The sequence below is a fragment of the Misgurnus anguillicaudatus genome, chromosome 22 (genome assembly GCF_027580225.2).
Source record: "Misgurnus anguillicaudatus chromosome 22, ASM2758022v2, whole genome shotgun sequence".
In the NCBI taxonomy this organism is placed as follows: domain Eukaryota; kingdom Metazoa; phylum Chordata; class Actinopteri; order Cypriniformes; family Cobitidae; genus Misgurnus; species Misgurnus anguillicaudatus.
The window spans coordinates 47,472,585-47,489,931 of NC_073358.2; the positions used below are offsets into that span (position 1 = coordinate 47,472,585).

Genomic DNA, 17,347 nt, shown 5'->3' on the forward strand with positions numbered 1-17,347 from the left:
TATATAACTCTGATTGTGTTCATATGAAAAAGATAATCATATATATGGCTTGAGAGTGATCATGAGGTCATTTTCATTTTTGCGCGAACTATCCCTTTAAATGACTAAGCATCCAGATCCTGTTTTGCTTTAAATCTAATAATGTTAACAATTTTACAGTAGACATCATAAAAACCTTTGACTTTATGAGAAACTTTCAATTATATAGCTTACAGTATAAGGGGTTTTTGTTTCTGGATTCCATCTGTTGATGTCTTCTAACTACAGTTATGAACTTTTACAAAAAGTGCTTTCCTTGTCTTATTAAGATCTACAGTACAGTTGATGACTGAATGACAGTCCTATTAACCTCCGATCAGATCCTGTGAGAATAAAGTAGAAACAGAGGTCTTTGTATGATACGATTAAATCCTTTCAATTCAGGAAGTAGCCACAATGATGGGGCTGGACACGAGGAAGACATCCTCCCTGTGGAAAGACCAGGCACTGGTAGAGATCAACATCGCAGTTTTGTACAGCTTTCAGGTACAAACTCATACTTAGTGATTCACTGATGTATTAAATTTTTTTGATTTTGAGTAAATTTAAAAAACACTGGGATATCGGCAATAGCACGAGAAAGGCAGATGCCAATTGTTTATTAATTAACTGCGTAAAGGCAATAAATTTCATGTCTGTTGCATAATCCAGCATTTAAAAATAATCAAAATAATTAAATACTTAAATTAAATAATTAAATATTAATTATTAACAAAATAAAATATGTACAAATTAAAGTTTATCAGACGTGCAATAGGGGAAAAATAGTAAATCACGTAACCAGGTGAGAGATTACTCCTTCATGGAAGCTATGCGGTGCCTCTCTTATTATGTTGGTCAGTTGAATGTTAAATAGATCCGACCCATGTTCAATAAAAATAATTTGATGCAGAAATAAGCTAGCTAATAGGCCAACTGTATACTATTGTATACAAGTGTTAAATGTTGGTAGAAAGCAAGCGAACATAAAATCTTTCTGTTCTTGACAGGGCACATACAAACAAAATGATCTCCACAGTATTCTTTTTCCAATAAAAACATTTGTTTATGTCTTAGGTTTATGTATAGATAGGCAGAAACCAGGTCCGTGCTTCTCTTAAAGAGACAGGAACCTCAATTAACCTACTTAAGTCTGTGTCATTAATGTTAATCGAACAACCCAAGACAAAGAGAAAATCACTTCTGTAGCTCTAAAAAAATTATTATTATATTTAATTCATACAATAAAGACAGTGTTATAATTCATTTGATTTGATTTATGTACCTAATGCTAATTTTAGACCTTACTTTGTTCTTTTTATGAACATTTGCAATTTCTTTATTTTTTAATAAAAAATTGGTGGGGGGTGGCCCAAACAAATTCGTGTTAGTGCCCCCAAGAGGCTCGGGCCGGCACTGTGTCTGCTTCAGCAAAGACCTCATTGTTCTGTAAAATTTATTCCACCTTTTCACTTGTTCGAGCTTTTTGCTATTTTCGCCAAATAATTTTGGTTGCCGAACATTCAGTGCATCCCTACTTATTTCCCAATAGAAGGCTTTTATATGGCCGGTTTTGACACTAATAAATAAATAAGATATTGGTGAATAGCTGTGCTCATTTTACTCTTTTAATCTTCAATAAATGCAGATGTTGAATTGAACTGAATTAATTTGAAATAAAAATTCCAAATTTAGTTTAGTTTTCTTATTTATATATATATTAATCTTAAATATCATATTTAATGTTGTTTACACCTGATTTTTGCTAAAAAAAACATTTGCTATGGCATTAAAAAATTAAAATGGGTTTTATTATAAGATATAAAGGTTCTCCGTTAAGTACTACAGAATGTCCAGAATGAGTATATGAAAATAATTGTGCGCATAATTACACAATTTTGTGTTTATTGATGTTGTTCACATAAAAAGCAGAGTTTAGTATATAAAGGAAAATAATCTTGTCTTTTGTCTTTTTAAATAAAGATTCTGTTGTTGATACATTTTGACAAGTAAAAACATTTTTACAGATATCAAAGGTTACTATCGTAGACCATCACTCAGCCACCGAGTCCTTCATGAAACACATGGAGAATGAGTACAGGGTGAGAGGCGGTTGCCCGGGCGATTGGGTGTGGATAGTCCCACCCATGTCGGGAAGCATTACACCTGTATTCCATCAGGAAATGCTCAACTATCGCCTTACGCCCTCCTTTGAGTACCAGGTTTGTCTTTCTAATTCACTTTTAATGTTTTTTGGCAGCTATCAAAACCAAAAATCCTTTTAATCCTATAATAGTAAAAAAGAGTGGTACACTGTCAGAAAAACGTACAAAACTGTACCCCTTTCTGTCATTTGCATGGTACCTTAAGGTTTATTTTTGTACCTTTACAGGTATACAAAACAATACAATGTTTTACCTTTTTGGATACATTACTGTACCTGTTGTGTACCTTTAAAACTACAATTGAATGTTTTGTACCCCTAACATTAATTTGATCCTTAAAGTAGTGTCCAAAAACCATTCATCTGTTTTGCAATATTCTTTAATTCAGATTCCCATCGCCAAAAATATTTATCCAGAATTCCTTAGCATGGGGTATAGTCAGAGATGTAGCTACTTAAGCAATATGGCTCGAGTAGGAGTGTGATATAGCTCTATATCACACGACTCCGAGAGCGATATTGCTTTTATACAACAGTTCGACGGCACACGTTTGAAAAACGAAAACTAGAAAACAACAACGGAGTTATTTTAAAAGCCTCTTTGTTTGAGAACTACCATCTTCCGCCACGGATTTGAGGGCTGCCAGAATGACAGGTAAAACTTTCGGCTGCTTTGAAGCTCATAATAACTCAATGGACGGATAGGCGTTTCTTTTTATTAACGTTTCTTGGTAACAAAGTGTAGTTTAAGATTAGTTAGAATATATATTTATTATATTTAAATCTACAGTCGATTAGTAAAGATAGCGCCTGTTTGAACGTTTGCTTAGTGAGATTCGGTACGTATGAGAACCAAAGCATGAGCGGACGTCAGTGTTCACTCGGCCCGCTGACCACCGCCCTCTCTGAAAGAGATACCCTGGCTCTGATATTCGCCTTGTTTGTTTTTGATGGTCAAAATGAGATCAAATCAGCAGTATTTGGTGTCATGATAAAACTATTATTTGTTTTCTTATTCATATTTAGTGTATTTTGTGTTGTTATTGTTTTGGCGCGAGGAAAAGTTAATAAAACTATACTTATATGTTACTATTGGTTTCCCATTTCATCTTAACGCGATACGAGCACTCGATTATTATTAAACTTTGTTCTTGTCAGTACTATATAAAACTGTTTTTTATAAGTGTCAGAGAGATGTTTTTGCATGCTGCTTATAAATATACCAGTGGCGATATCTCATAACATGTTTTAATAGTCACGTCGCGATTAAATAAATGATCACTGTCCACATTTAAAAGCTGCGGTGCTTACCTGCAGTTCCACGGTGTTTTCGCGTTCTGATAAGAGATATAGCTCCAGAAAAAATTAATGTTTCCATTCCTCTTTCCAAGTGTTAATCGTCCACACGATGTGACAAGACATTTCTCCCATTAACTTTAACGTAACATCCAAGAGCGCTGATCTTTAACGGAATAATAACTTCCGATTGGGATTCACCGACTGATTTACGAGCTAGTGAACTAATGAGACAAACGGAGAGTGTTTAAAAACAGGGCGTCTGTGTTTTTCCATTCAGAGATGAGCCTGTTTAGGACCTCCATTCACTAGGTGGTGGAATGATACGAAAGGTGAAGCGGTTACTGTGCCGTTATCAGTACAATATCGCATAGCTCTTAGCCAATCAGATTCGAGAACCAGAAAGAACTGTTGTATAATGTGCAGTAGTTTTCTACCCAATGATGATTCAAACCAGCGTAAAATGCATTCAAGCTCTAAATTTTTTTCAGTATGTCTCTCTCTCTCTCTCTCTCTCTCTCTCTCTCTCCAGCCTGACCCTTGGAACACACATGTGTGGAAAGGGGTGAATGGAACGCCCACTAAAAAGAGAGCGATCGGCTTTAAGAAACTTGCCAAGTGAGTGAATGAAGGGTCGTGATCCTTCATCGTTTGTTTTGGTGTAAAGCGTACAATTCTTGACCTCAGCAGTACATTGCAATGGTTCTGAATGCCGTCTGTCTGCAGCGCCTCCACCATTTGTAAATTACAATCCATAGCACAGGAACTTCAGCAAGCAGTTTTGTTAATGGCTGTTTAAGATCGCTTTCTACCCAATTTCCCCATTATTACAGTAGAAATATAATGGCTGAAGTGAGCACAAAGCAATGTACTCCAGAGCACAAATCGCACTCCCTGAACCGCGCTCATAATCGGGTTTCTTTCAATGTCCCTTTACTGTTCAGTTTGCGAGCTATTACGGTAATTGCCCGCAGGATATTAGTAGCTACATTTATGTGATTGTGTAGTCTCGCAGATGTGGGAGAGCTTCTGTCAGCGAGTAAATCTCGCTGAGAGTCGACGGAAGAGGCAGTTTATTCATGCTGATGTTTCTGTGTGTATTTGTTCGATCTACAGGGCTGTGAAATTCTCGGCCAAACTCATGGGACAAGCCATGGCTAAAAGAGTGAAAGCGACCATCCTGTTCGCCACAGAAACCGGAAAATCGCAGGATTACGCTAAAACGCTCTGTGAGATTTTCAAGCATGCGTTCGATGCAAAGGTAAATAAAAAAGGTCTATAGTGATAAGTTGATGTCATAACTGTGACATCACTGAATGATGTCACCCAATATGTGTGTAAACAAAGATTGTGAAGTTTTGATGTCATACCTGTGACATCACCTTGGTTGTTTTGTAGTCCTTAGTTCCAAAAAATGCTCTTTAAAGTAGACAGAAATTTTTAAAGGGGACATTTCACAAGACTTTTTTAGGGTGTAAAATAAATCTTTGGTGTCCCCACCATATGTGTACATATGTGAAGTTCTAACTCAAAATACCATATAGATAATTTATTATAGCATGTTAAAAGCATGCTTTGTAGGTGTGAGCAAAAATGTGCCGTTTTGGGTGTGTCCTTTAAAATGCAAATGAGTTGATCTCTGCACTAAATGGCAGTGCTGTGGTTGAATAGTGCAGATTAAGGGGCTGTATTATTTACTTCTGACATCACAAGGGGAGACAAATTTTAATGACCTATTTTTTCACATGCTTGCAGAGAATGGTTTACCAAAACTAAGTTACCAAATTGATCTTTCATATTTTCTAGGTTTGATAGAAGCACTGGGGACCCAATTTAAACATTAAACATTTTCCATGATATGTCTTTAAAGGAATATTCCATTTTCTTAAAAGAAAAATCCAGATAATTTACTCACCACCATGTCATCCAAAATGTTGATGTCTTTCTTTGTTCAGTCGAGAAGAAATTATGTTTTTTGAGGAAAACATTGCAGGATTTTTCTCATTTTAATGGACTTTAATAGAGCCCAACATTTAATACTTAACTCAACACGTAACAGTTTTTTTTTAATGGAGTGTCAAAGGACTATAAACGATCCCAAACGAGGCATAAGGGTCTTATCTAGCGAAACGATTGTCATTTTTGACAAGAAAAATAAAAAATATCCACTTTTAAACCACAACTTCTCGTCTAGATCCGGTCCAGCGCGACCTAACGTAAATTCGTAGTGACGTAGGGAGGTCACGTGTTAGATATATAAAACGCACATTTGCGGACCATTTTAAACAATAAACTGACACAAAGACATTAATTAGTATCAGTTGACATACAACAACGTAGGAACGGTCCTCTTTCAACACATTTTTAAACACTGAGGCGGAGTTTCGCGTTCGTCCTCTGTGACCTCTTGACGTCATGACGTATTGCGTGGGGTCAGCTGGCGCATCACGACCGGATCTAGACGAGAAGTTGTGGTTTAAAAGTGGATATTTTTTATTTTTCTTATCAAAAATGACAATCGTTTTGCTAGATAAGACCCTTATGCATCGTTTGGGATTGTTTATAGGCCTTTGAAACTTTGTTGAAAAAAACTGTTAAGTATTAAATGTTGGCTTTATTAAAGTCCATTAAAATGAGAAAAATCCTGCAGTGTTTTCCTCAAAAAACATAATTTCTTCTCGGCTGAACAAAGAAAGACATCAACATTTTGGATGACATGGTGGTGAGTAAATTATCTGGATTTTTCTTTTAAGAAAATGGACTATTCCTTTAAGTTAACCTAAAAGTTACAGTGTGTTCTCAGAAATTCAAGAAAAATTTGATTTCTCATGATATAACCCTTTCTGGATCCTTTTTCCAAATTTTAGGGTCCTCAAATGGATTTGCACATAAACAGTTTCTTACAGCTCACATTGACAAAATCCAAAATTGGCATAGTTATCCACACATTCCCTTTTACATTTGAACCCCATCAGAATCCGTTTTCCAGTGCATTGCTATAGTTTGCACTTCGTGCGAGATTTATTCTCATGTCATTTTCACACGAAAAAAACTAACTGCGCGAAAGCTTGGATGTCACAAATGTGTCCTCCACGAGTGTATTTGAAATGCCAGGGGATGTGAAAATTGACTCGCCCGCGCACAGAGCTGTAGTTTAAGTTAAGATCACATAAAACTCGAAACTATGAGAGGCATTAAAAAACAGACTGTGTCACAAATGCACTCGATCAAGTCTTTAGCCTAGGGGCAGCAGTTATAATGCATAACGTTTTTTTTTATCGGCACGAATAATCAATCTTGATCGTGCATTCTCGTTGCTGCGTGATTTAAATGCAGATGATACTTTTGTCTCTCTTTTCTCTCTGCTTGTCCCGAGGGCGAGTGCCCCGACACACGCACTGCTGCATCTTTTTTGTTAATTGTATTGCGATGAATTAGTTGCTCGTTAGGCGTCGTACAATGTTTTCATTAACGTCACGCCCTTTTTGGCAATGCATCAGGATCAAGAGATAACGTGCATCCCATTCTAATGCACATTGTGTGTGTTTTTTCTTGTGCTAACAATCCCTAAAATATCTCTAAAACTTAACCAACACTTATGGTATGAACAAACATTTGCTGCCGGTTATAAATTAATTGGAATAACAATGGTATGAAATAAAGAATGTGTCCTGTATTTACAAACAACAAGAGTAACTGGAGTTTTTCTTTTTTAAAGTGTTTTTTGCATAGTTGTGTTTGACACGTGAAAACGTATCGGGTTACATATGTAACTGTTGTTCCCTGAGAATGGAACAAGACGCTGCGTTCCCCTTGCCATATTTCCTGCGTCCCTGTAACGCCGTCTTTGGCAATATTTCAGATAGCGATATACTTCCTGGTTCCCACGTCACCCTGTCTTTGTCGTTAAGCCTCATCATTAGTTAAATTTGATTTACACATTCTGACGCACTTACTCCTGGAGGTGTCCCAAAAGTGTCACCGTAGTGATGCAGCGTGCGTTCCCTTGAAAGGGAACTGTAACAATGTATCTAACCTGATGTAACCTTGCTCTCACTTGAAATATGTCCCCACATTTAGTCCTTGAATTTGAGGGTATTGGACCTGTAAAGTCCTTGAAAGGTCCTTGAATTTGAAGTTAACTAAGCTGTGGGAACCCTGAATTAAATTTATTTCTTAGCCTGGATGTTATAAGTAGCTAAAGTGCAGAATGATGTCATCTGCATTGATGGAAATAAGAGAAGTTTTGAATGCTTATACCTCGTAAATGCTAATTTTGTCAGTGTTTTGGAGCACAGTAGTTTATAAATATAGATCCTTACAATAAAAATATTCATAAGCCAAAACAAAACTTTGTTAAAGGATTAGTCCATTTTCTTAAAAGAAAAATCCAGATAATTTACTCACCACCATGTCATCCAAAATGTTGATGTCTTTCTTTGTTCAGTCGAGAAGAAATTATGTTTTTTGAGGAAAACATTGCAGGATTTTTCTAATTTTAATGGACTTTAATAGAGCCCAACATTTAATACTTAACTCAACACTTAACAGTTTTTTTCAACGGAGTTTCAAAGGACTATAGACAATCCCAAACAAAGCATAAGGGTCTTATATAGCAAAACGATTGTCATTTTTGACATTAAAAATAACAAATATCCACTTTTAAAGCACAACTTCTCGTTTAGATCCGGTCGTCATGCGCTAGCTGACCCCACGCAATACGTTATGACATCAAGAGGTCACATGACGAACGCGAAACTCCGCCCCAGTGTTTACAAGCGTCTTGAAAGAGGACCGTTCCTACGTTGTTGTATGTCGAATGATACTAATTAATGTCTTTGTGGCAGTTTATTGTTTAAAATGGTCCGCAAATGTGCGTTTTATATGTAACACGTGACCTCCCTACGTCACTACGCATTTACGTTAGGTCGCGCTGGACCGGACCTAGACGAGAAGTTGTGGTTTAAAAGCACATATTTTTTATTTTTCTTGTCAAAAATGACAATCGTTTTGCTAGATAAGACCCTGATGCCTCGTTTGGGATTGTTTATAGTCCTTTGAAACTCCGTTGAAAAAAAACTGTTAAGTGTTGAGTTAAGTATTAAATGTTGGGCTCTATTAAAGTCCATTAAAATGAGAAAAATCCTGCAATGTTTACCTCAAAAAACATAATTTCTTCTCCACTGAACAAAGAAAGACATCAACATTTTGGATGACATGGTGGTGAGTAAATTATCTGGATTTTTCTTTTAAGAAAATGGACTAATCCTTTAAACCAAAAATTGTTAAAAAAATAAATAAATCACATACAGTGCAATGTTTTGTTTTCCTCCAGGTGATGTCTATGGATGAATACGACACTGTTGATCTTGAACACGAGACCCTTGTGTTAGTGGTAACCAGTACGTTCGGCAATGGCGATCCGCCTGAAAATGGAGAGGTGAGGTGCTATTTTACTTATGTTACATATTTATGAGCATGGGTTTAAATAAATGATATTGTTTCCTCTAAAGCAGATAAGTATTGACTTTACAGCCCAAGGACTTCACACATACGATAGAGGAGCTGCATTATGCTTAAATGTCAATCCTGGATGATTTTGTGATGTTAAACTAGCGTGGGAAGGTCCACAAACTCTTTATCTCTTTCTCACTTTTGTGCTTTGCAGAAATTTGGTGCAGCGCTGATGGAAATGCGACATCCTACAACAAGTGTGGAGGACAGAAAGTGAGTGAGCGTTGAGACGCAAGCGAGTACCCTTCCTCCTACCCATCTGCTTTCCCATAATTAATTTTTTTCAGTGTCCTCTGCTGACACCTACACAAACTGACATGTATGCAACAGACACACACACAAACACTTGCATCTCTTCCCTTTTTCAATATGCTTAAATCACACACGCAACAGGTAAATTCATACATGCGTAGCCTACATACGCATACAATATATTGACCTTTTGAGCCTTTCATATATTGATGACCGACCTCTTCAGAGTTGGTATTTGATGTGTACCACATAACCATGAGGGTACATTTCTTACATTTAGATGTATACCCCATCTGAAAGCTGAATAAATAACCTTTCCATTGATGTATGGTATGTACATATACACTCACCTAAAGGACTATTAGGAACACCTGTTCAATTTCTCATTAATGCAATTCAATGCTAATCAACCAATCACATAGCAGTTGCTTTAATGCATTTAGGGGTGTGGTCCTGGTCAAGACAATCTCCTGAACTCCAAACTGAATGTCAGAATGGGAAAGAAAGGTGATTTAAGCAATTTTGAGTGTGGCATGGTTGTTGGTGCCAGACGGGCCGGTCTGAGTATTTCACAATCTGCTCAGTTACTGGGATTTTCACGCACAACCATTTCTAGGGTTTACAAAGAATGGTGTGAAAAGGTAAAAACATCCAGTATGTGGCAGTCCTGTGGGCGAAAATGCCTTGTTGATGCTAGAGGTCAGAGGAGAATGACCTGAATGACTGATTCAAGCTGATAGAAGAGCAACTTTGACTGAAATAACCACTCGATACAACCGAGGTATGCAGCAAAGCATTTGTGAAGCCACAACACGCACAACCTTGAGGCGGATGGGCTACAACAGCAGAAGACCCCACCAGGTACCACTCATCTCCACTACAAATAGGAAAAAGAGTCTACAATTTGCACGAGCTGGAAAAATGTTGCCTGGTCTGATGAGTCTCGATTTCTGTTGAGACATTCAGATGGTAGAGTCAGAATTTGGCGTAAACAGAATGAGAACATGCATCCATCATGCCTTGTTACCACTGTGCAGGCTGGTGGTGGTGGTGTAATGGTGTGGGCATGTTTTCTTGGCACACTTTAGACCCCTTAGTGCCAATTGGTCACTGTTTAAATGCCACGGCCTACCTGAGCATTGTTTCTGGCCATGTCCACCCCTTTATGGCCACCATGTACTCATCCTCTGATGGCTACTTCCAGCAGGATAATTCACCATGTCACAAAGCTCGAATCATTTCAAATTGGTTTCTTGAACATGACAATGAGTTCACTGTACTAAAATGGCCCCCACAGTCACCAGATCTCAACCCAATAGAGCATCTTTGGGATGTGGTGGAATGGGATCTTCGTGCCCTGAATGTGCATCCCACAAATCTCCATCAACTGCAAGATGCTATCCTATCAATATGGGCCAACATTTCTACAGAATGCTTTCAGCAACTTTTTGAATCAATGCCACGTAGAATTAAGCCAGTTCTGAAGGCAAAAGCGGGTCCAACACAGTATTAGTATGGTGTTCCTAATAATCCTTTAGGTGACTGTGTGTTTATATATATAAATATATCAAAAATGTATTGATCATTAGTAATATGTGTTGCCATATATATAATGGCAACACATATTACTAATGATTAATACATTTTTTATATATTTATGGTAGGACATTTACAAAAAAAACTGAATTTTAATATCTTGATTTATTGATTTTGGGCATAAATTAATTTTGACCCATACAATGTATTTTTAGCTATTGTTACAAATATACCTGTGCAGCTTATGACTTGTTTTGTGGTCCAGGGTCACATTTATAAAAAAAGTGTCCCTCAAAAAGCCCAACCTGTACACACACAAGGTAATCATAAAATATTTAAAATGTCTTTTTCTCTCTTTAGGACGTACAAGGTGCGTTTTAACAGCGTCTCTTCGTACTCCGATACTCGCAAATCTTCCAGCGATGAACCTGAACCCAAAGCTAACTTTGAGAGCACCGGACCCCTTGCCAATGTCAGGTAATATCTTTGTTCGTGTGTAAATGTGTGTTATGAGTGTATAGCTGTGTTTCAACTTAAAATTCATGAAAGTGAACAGAGAAAGGGCAGAAAACAACCATCTGTAAGTAGTTCAGTGTGAAAAGAAATCCCATCCGAAAGCAATCAAAAGAAATTTCACACTTGAAGACTCTCCTCTCCGTGTCAGATTTGACTTGTGAGCTTGGCGTTGATGACCGTGCATACCTGTTTGTCTTCAACCGTTTTCTCTGTCCTTGAATTTCATCCTGTATAGTCTTCATAGTTTTAAGATCAAAGCTCACAGCCTCTGGCCTGCGGTCCGATCCATCCCACACTTTCAATACGTTTGGTTCTGCGTGCGGTGTGCTCTTTGTTTGTGTTTGTGAGTTTCAAGTATTTTGCGCACTTGTTTTTGCAGATTCTCAGTATTTGGCCTTGGCTCACGGGCATACCCACACTTCTGTGCATTTGCCCACGCAGTGGACACGCTATTCGAAGAACTTGGTGGGGAACGAATCCTCCGCATGGGCGAAGGAGACGAACTCTGCGGCCAGGAGGAATCTTTCAGAACGTGGGCCAGAAAGGTCTTCAAGGTACCGGCCTAAGCGAGCAGCGGCATACAGTCTCTTGGTTGCGAGTCATTTACATTTGCAGATTTTTATAGACAACGTTGTTTATCATCCGAGGACTTACGCAAGTGACTGTAAAATATGAAACCTTACCTGTTCCGAAAAAATTGTTTGTTGACGTAACATTATATTGACTTTGTCATATAACATAGTTTTAATTGACAAAAATAGGGGCAGTTAAGCAATTGAGTCGTTCTTATACATTTTTTAGTCAACTGTAGTCATATATTTGAATTGTTTTGTGAAACATGAACTAGACTGTTATCAGTGCATTAAGTACACTATCTACTGCAGTTAAAGGGATAGTTCACCAAAATATAAAAATTGTCATCATTTACTCACCCTCACAAGAATGTTTGTAACCAAGCAGATCTGGGGCACCATTGTACAAAGCGGTGGAGGTTACCTTGCGAAAAAAAATTTGCGTTTGCAGAAAGTCTTTTATTTGTAATTTTTCGCAAAGGTCCCCTCCACAGCTCAGTACCATTACCTTCCAAAGTAGGAAAAAATAATACTATGGAAGTGCCCCAGGGCTGCGTTCTCCGAAACTACCTTAACGCTACGTCGTTCTTAAGTTGTACCTTAAGCTGTACCTTATCGCTAATACGTGTTTTCCGAAACGTTCTTAGTTTAGTATCACTTCTGTAAGTCGTTCGTTTGGAAGGTTGGTCTGGAGCACTCTTAGCTATACCTTATCCCACATGACTCCACTAGGGGCCATCACTTTAATAAAAGCTTACATTGTAGTCTATATAACTAAATATTTGTAAAAAAAAATGCAATACACTCCGTGTTTAAGCAAATATTTTTATATTTAAAGAATAAAACATTTACATAATTAGACATCATTACATTGATGGTTGTTAGATTTTTAATTATGTTTTCCAAAGGGACATCAACTGCTAACTATTAAATGCTACGGGATTAAGAAACTATTTAAAAAGTTGGTGAAATAAATCGGGTAAAATTACAAAAAATAATTATGATTATTAATGTTAATTCGAAGTTTTTTAATGTTTTATAACTTTGAGGCAACTGCATGCCATATTCTTTATAAACATTCAAAATAAGCTGTGCACTTGATTACCAACAAAATTTCCACATTAAAACTAATCAAAGCTAAAATATAAAGCAATCATACTATATATTTATAGGCTATTATATAATATTTGATATGTTATATTTAGACAGACAGGCTCCAGAAATGCGTCCATTAAGCTTTATCCGCATTGTTAACGCGCTGCTTGTGCATACAGTGTCCAAGCACAATAAACGCGTGAACTAATGAACAACAGCAGTTTGTTTTTATATACTTTAAGTGTAATGCACAGCCAAGTACTTGCACAACCCACTTTATTCCCCTGTGCAACGCACTTATTGGGAACCCCTAATATAAATTATCCTTTCAAGGCACAGCGGATGAATTGGAGCAGTTTAAACATGATAAGTTTGGAAATAAAGTTGCGGGTTTTGCACGGGTTTGATATAAAACATAGAAGGTTGAATTTAGTTGTTTGCAATTTGAAATATTTTTTACCAGATATTCCTAATAAATTGAACTTGAACTATTTCTAAAATGTTTATTTAATAAAGAACACCGCTATCTCATAACGCAGCAAAACCTATTACATGAAGTGAATAATTGATTGTCGAGCAATCGATATCAACCTATTCAGCACCTCCACCATGGACAGCACCCACTAAGGTCGAACTTAAGAAGGTTTACCTTAAGCAACATCCTAAGGTATAGTTCGGAGAACACACGTAGGAAAGGTATACCTGTAGTTAAGGTTTAACTTAAGAGTCTTCCTAGCGCGCTAAGAGACAACGTTATCGGAGAACGCACCCCTGATCTGTTTGGATATTAACAATTTTCAAAATATCTTTATTTGTGTTGAGCAGAACAAAGAAATTTATACAGGTTTGTGGCAACGTGAGGGTAAGTACACTGCAAAAAATGGCTTTCTTATTTAGTATTTTTGTATATAAATATATAAAAATTAAAATCTTGATCAGCAAACTATCGCTTGTGCACGTGAAACTATCGCGTGCGCACGCAAAACTAAACGCGATATTTTCACATGTGCACGCGATAGTTTCACGTGCGCACGCGATAGTTTGCTGATCAAGATTTAAATTTTTATATATTTGTACTTAAAACAAGAAAAAAATACTAAATAAGAAAGTCACTTTTTGCAGTGTACTTACCCTCACGTTGCCACAAACCTGTATAAATTTCTTTGTGAAAACTATCGCGTTTAGTTTTGCGTGCACACGTGAAACTATTGCATTTAGTTTTGCGTGCGCACGTGAACTATCGCGCTTTTCTTGATGTTTTAAGCACAAATTCTCTTAAATTTTATGTTTTTTTTTACATCTAGACTTGTTTTCTTAGACTTTGCTCATCAAGTAAATGCATCTTAATTTAAGAATTTTTAGATATTTCTACTGAAATAAAGAATACTAAGTAAGAAAGGTTTTTTGCAGTGTAAATGATCACAAAATATCGCTTTAACTTTAAAGAATATTTTTATATTTAATAGGCCTAAGTGTTTGTCTTCTGCACTTTTGGTTTATCTTATACCGTACATGCTAAAAAAGTAGTTGTATAAGTTTGGCTTTATTAAACCATTAGTTAAATTCTCACATCAACTTTTAACACAAACTTTGTTTGACCCACAGGCTGCATGTGACGTTTTCTGCGTCGGCGATGACGTTAACATCGAGAAAGCGAACGATTCCCTCATTAGCAACGATCGGAGCTGGAAGAAAAGCAAATTCCGGATGACATACACAGCGGAGGCACCGACGCTAACACAAGGTACATTTCTCATCATTTCAGAAAGCCAATAAGCTTCTATCAAATTAAGCGATTCCTAAAGACTTTCCCTGTGAACGACAAAGCGCTTTTATTTGCATCCAAATTTATGACGCATACCAATTGACTCTTAAAGGGAATTTCATTTTTGTGCCTCATTAGGTTGACACAGTTTGTCTCACCGCAGCGTTAGCATTGCCAAGAGACTTGTAAACACTTGCTTATTCAATTTATGTCAGTGCAAACAAAGCATTTAAAGTGTACGAGTCTCATTCCCTGTGTCGCAGACTTTTTGCCTTTGCATTTACCTCTCAAAATAATCTTGAAATGGGAGCTCAGCTCCATCGTCAGCTTTATAGCGAATCAAATTCATTTGGCTGCGTAATTGCATTTCAAGTGCTCCATTTTCACTAAGCACATTTTTAACCGTTTCATGTTCACATTCAGCGCTCTACAGCATCCATAAGAAGAAAGTTTACGGGGCCAAATTTCTGCAGAGACAGAACCTGCAAAGTGCCAAGTCTAAGTATGTTTCAGTTCCTATTGTCAGATGTGATATTTATTCTCTCTATAACAATGCTTTATCATGCCTTTTTATTTATTCTGTCTATCAGCCGATTGACCATATTTATTCGACTTGACGCCAACAACAACGAGAGCTTGAAATACTTGCCCGGCGACCATTTAGGCGTTTTCCCTGGCAACAATGAAGATCTGGTCACGACTCTTATTGACAAACTGGAAGACGCGCCACCTGTCAATCAAATCGTGAAGGTGGAGTTTCTAGAGGAGAGAAACACGGCATTGGGTAACACAAAATACTTATGAAAATAAACATAAAAATTATTTAAAATACAAGAAATTATTTACTACGATTGTCAGTAGACCAAGATGGTTTTGTTTAGTCACTCAACAGCTTTTTTATCGTATAAAACAACAGCATCTACATAAAAAGTATCTCTAGTGGCACACCTGTCATCCCAAACTAACCAAATCCCAATTAGTGGTCTTCAAGGTTTCAATTGGATCTGAAAACCGAGGACCGACCTGAGATTCAAGCAGGTTCGGGTCCAAAAGTGGGTCGTGTATAATATTAGCCGCATCGGATCTCGGGTAATTTAATATAAATATGTTTTTTCCGAACATACCCAACTACCCAAACTAACTTGCGTGTGTGCATCAAGTTCTTTTCCAACCCCTCCTCTGTTTACCAAGAGCGCTTGTGACATTGTGTGGCTGGCAATATATTAATTTTTTTTTAGGAAGACCTGTCAATCATTTTTTTTTATTATAATAAGTGCAAAACATACAACATACAGTTAAGCAGAACACTAAACAACAAAACAGACAACAAAAACAAAACAGCAATTGTGATGATGGTGTTGTTATGAAGCAATAATAAGAAGCCAAATAATAATAAAAACATTTAAATAATACAGATGATGAAATTGTTATGAGGCAATGATAATAAGCAAAATAATAATAAACAAAATAAAGTAAAATAATAAATTAAATGAATAATAATATATATTTTTGTAATAATAACAATTATAATATGTATATTATGTAATAATAGTAGAATGTACAATAATGGTAGTAATAGCAATGATAATTCTTAGGATTGTAATGATTACAGGAATATTATTAATTCCCATAATAATAACTTGACAATAATAATAAATAATAATAATGATTATTATTAATAGTAATAATACTAACAACAACAAATATTATATTATATAAAAGGATGGTGATGATATTAATATTTTGTAAAAATGGCAACAGTAATATCAATAATAATAATAATAAAAACAACAACAATAATAATAATAATAATAATAATAATAATAATCAATAAATAAATAATGTCAATCAATTTTAAATGCACATTTTAGCAGTGTCGTCGTCATCAGATAACACATAAAAATAAATGGAGAAGCCAAATTGGTTGCGAGGCCACCGGGGTTTCTTTCTATCTGACTGGTGCGTGCTGAGCTGCAGACTGCACACACGTTGGTGCCGCTTACATTCGGGTCCAGTCGGGTTAAAAAAAATTGCCACTGGGTCGGCTACTCGGGTCTTATTTTCTCCGGTTTGTCTCAGGTCAGGTCTTTTTGTAGAAAAATAAAAGATTGATGCATGTTGGGTTTGGGTAAAAAGTGATTTGAGTTCATTCATTTGGGGTCGGGTGCATTTCTTTGGACCCGAGAAGACCTCTAATCCCAATAGAGAGCTCGATCAAAGTGTATTTTTATTTGACCCTCATGTTTATAGATGCTGTACAGAATGCCATGTTCCTCTGAACACTGAGTTCATGTGGCGTTCAGGTGACCATGATGAATCAAGTTTCATTGTAACCTCATCCATAGAGCTATTTTAGGGTCATTGAAGTCATGTGACCTATTAGTCACCACGGTACCTATAATTTCCACCAGGATAAGTTTTAATAATTATTGTATAGCTTAAAATTTAAGAATAAAAATCTCAGATGGACATTTGGATGTTCAAAATTGATACTAATGTAATGGTAATATTTGCATACTCAGTTGTGATTGGTCTAATCTTAGGTTTGTCTTTTTAAACAGATACAGTAGTTCACCCCTCAAAAAATTATATATTTTCCCACCCTCAAATTGATTCAAC

The 17,347-nt window shown here is 36.5% G+C and overlaps 1 protein-coding gene across 2 annotated transcripts in view; it reads left to right on the top strand.

Annotated features, from left to right (window-relative positions):
• The window catches only part of nos1 (nitric oxide synthase 1 (neuronal)), a 93,197-nt gene that overhangs the window by 56,224 nt on the left and 19,626 nt on the right, over nt 1–17,347 (top strand). For both annotated transcript variants that reach the window (XM_055198433.2, XM_073861134.1), the window contains exons 13-23: nt 424–525; nt 2,046–2,240; nt 4,011–4,096; nt 4,595–4,739; nt 8,814–8,918; nt 9,147–9,205; nt 11,141–11,257; nt 11,676–11,850; nt 14,569–14,707; nt 15,152–15,230; nt 15,319–15,512. In XM_055198433.2, the coding sequence (XP_055054408.1) occupies nt 424–525; nt 2,046–2,240; nt 4,011–4,096; nt 4,595–4,739; nt 8,814–8,918; nt 9,147–9,205; nt 11,141–11,257; nt 11,676–11,850; nt 14,569–14,707; nt 15,152–15,230; nt 15,319–15,512 (1,396 nt within the window). The remainder of the gene's footprint in view (nt 1–423; nt 526–2,045; nt 2,241–4,010; nt 4,097–4,594; nt 4,740–8,813; nt 8,919–9,146; nt 9,206–11,140; nt 11,258–11,675; nt 11,851–14,568; nt 14,708–15,151; nt 15,231–15,318; nt 15,513–17,347) is intronic.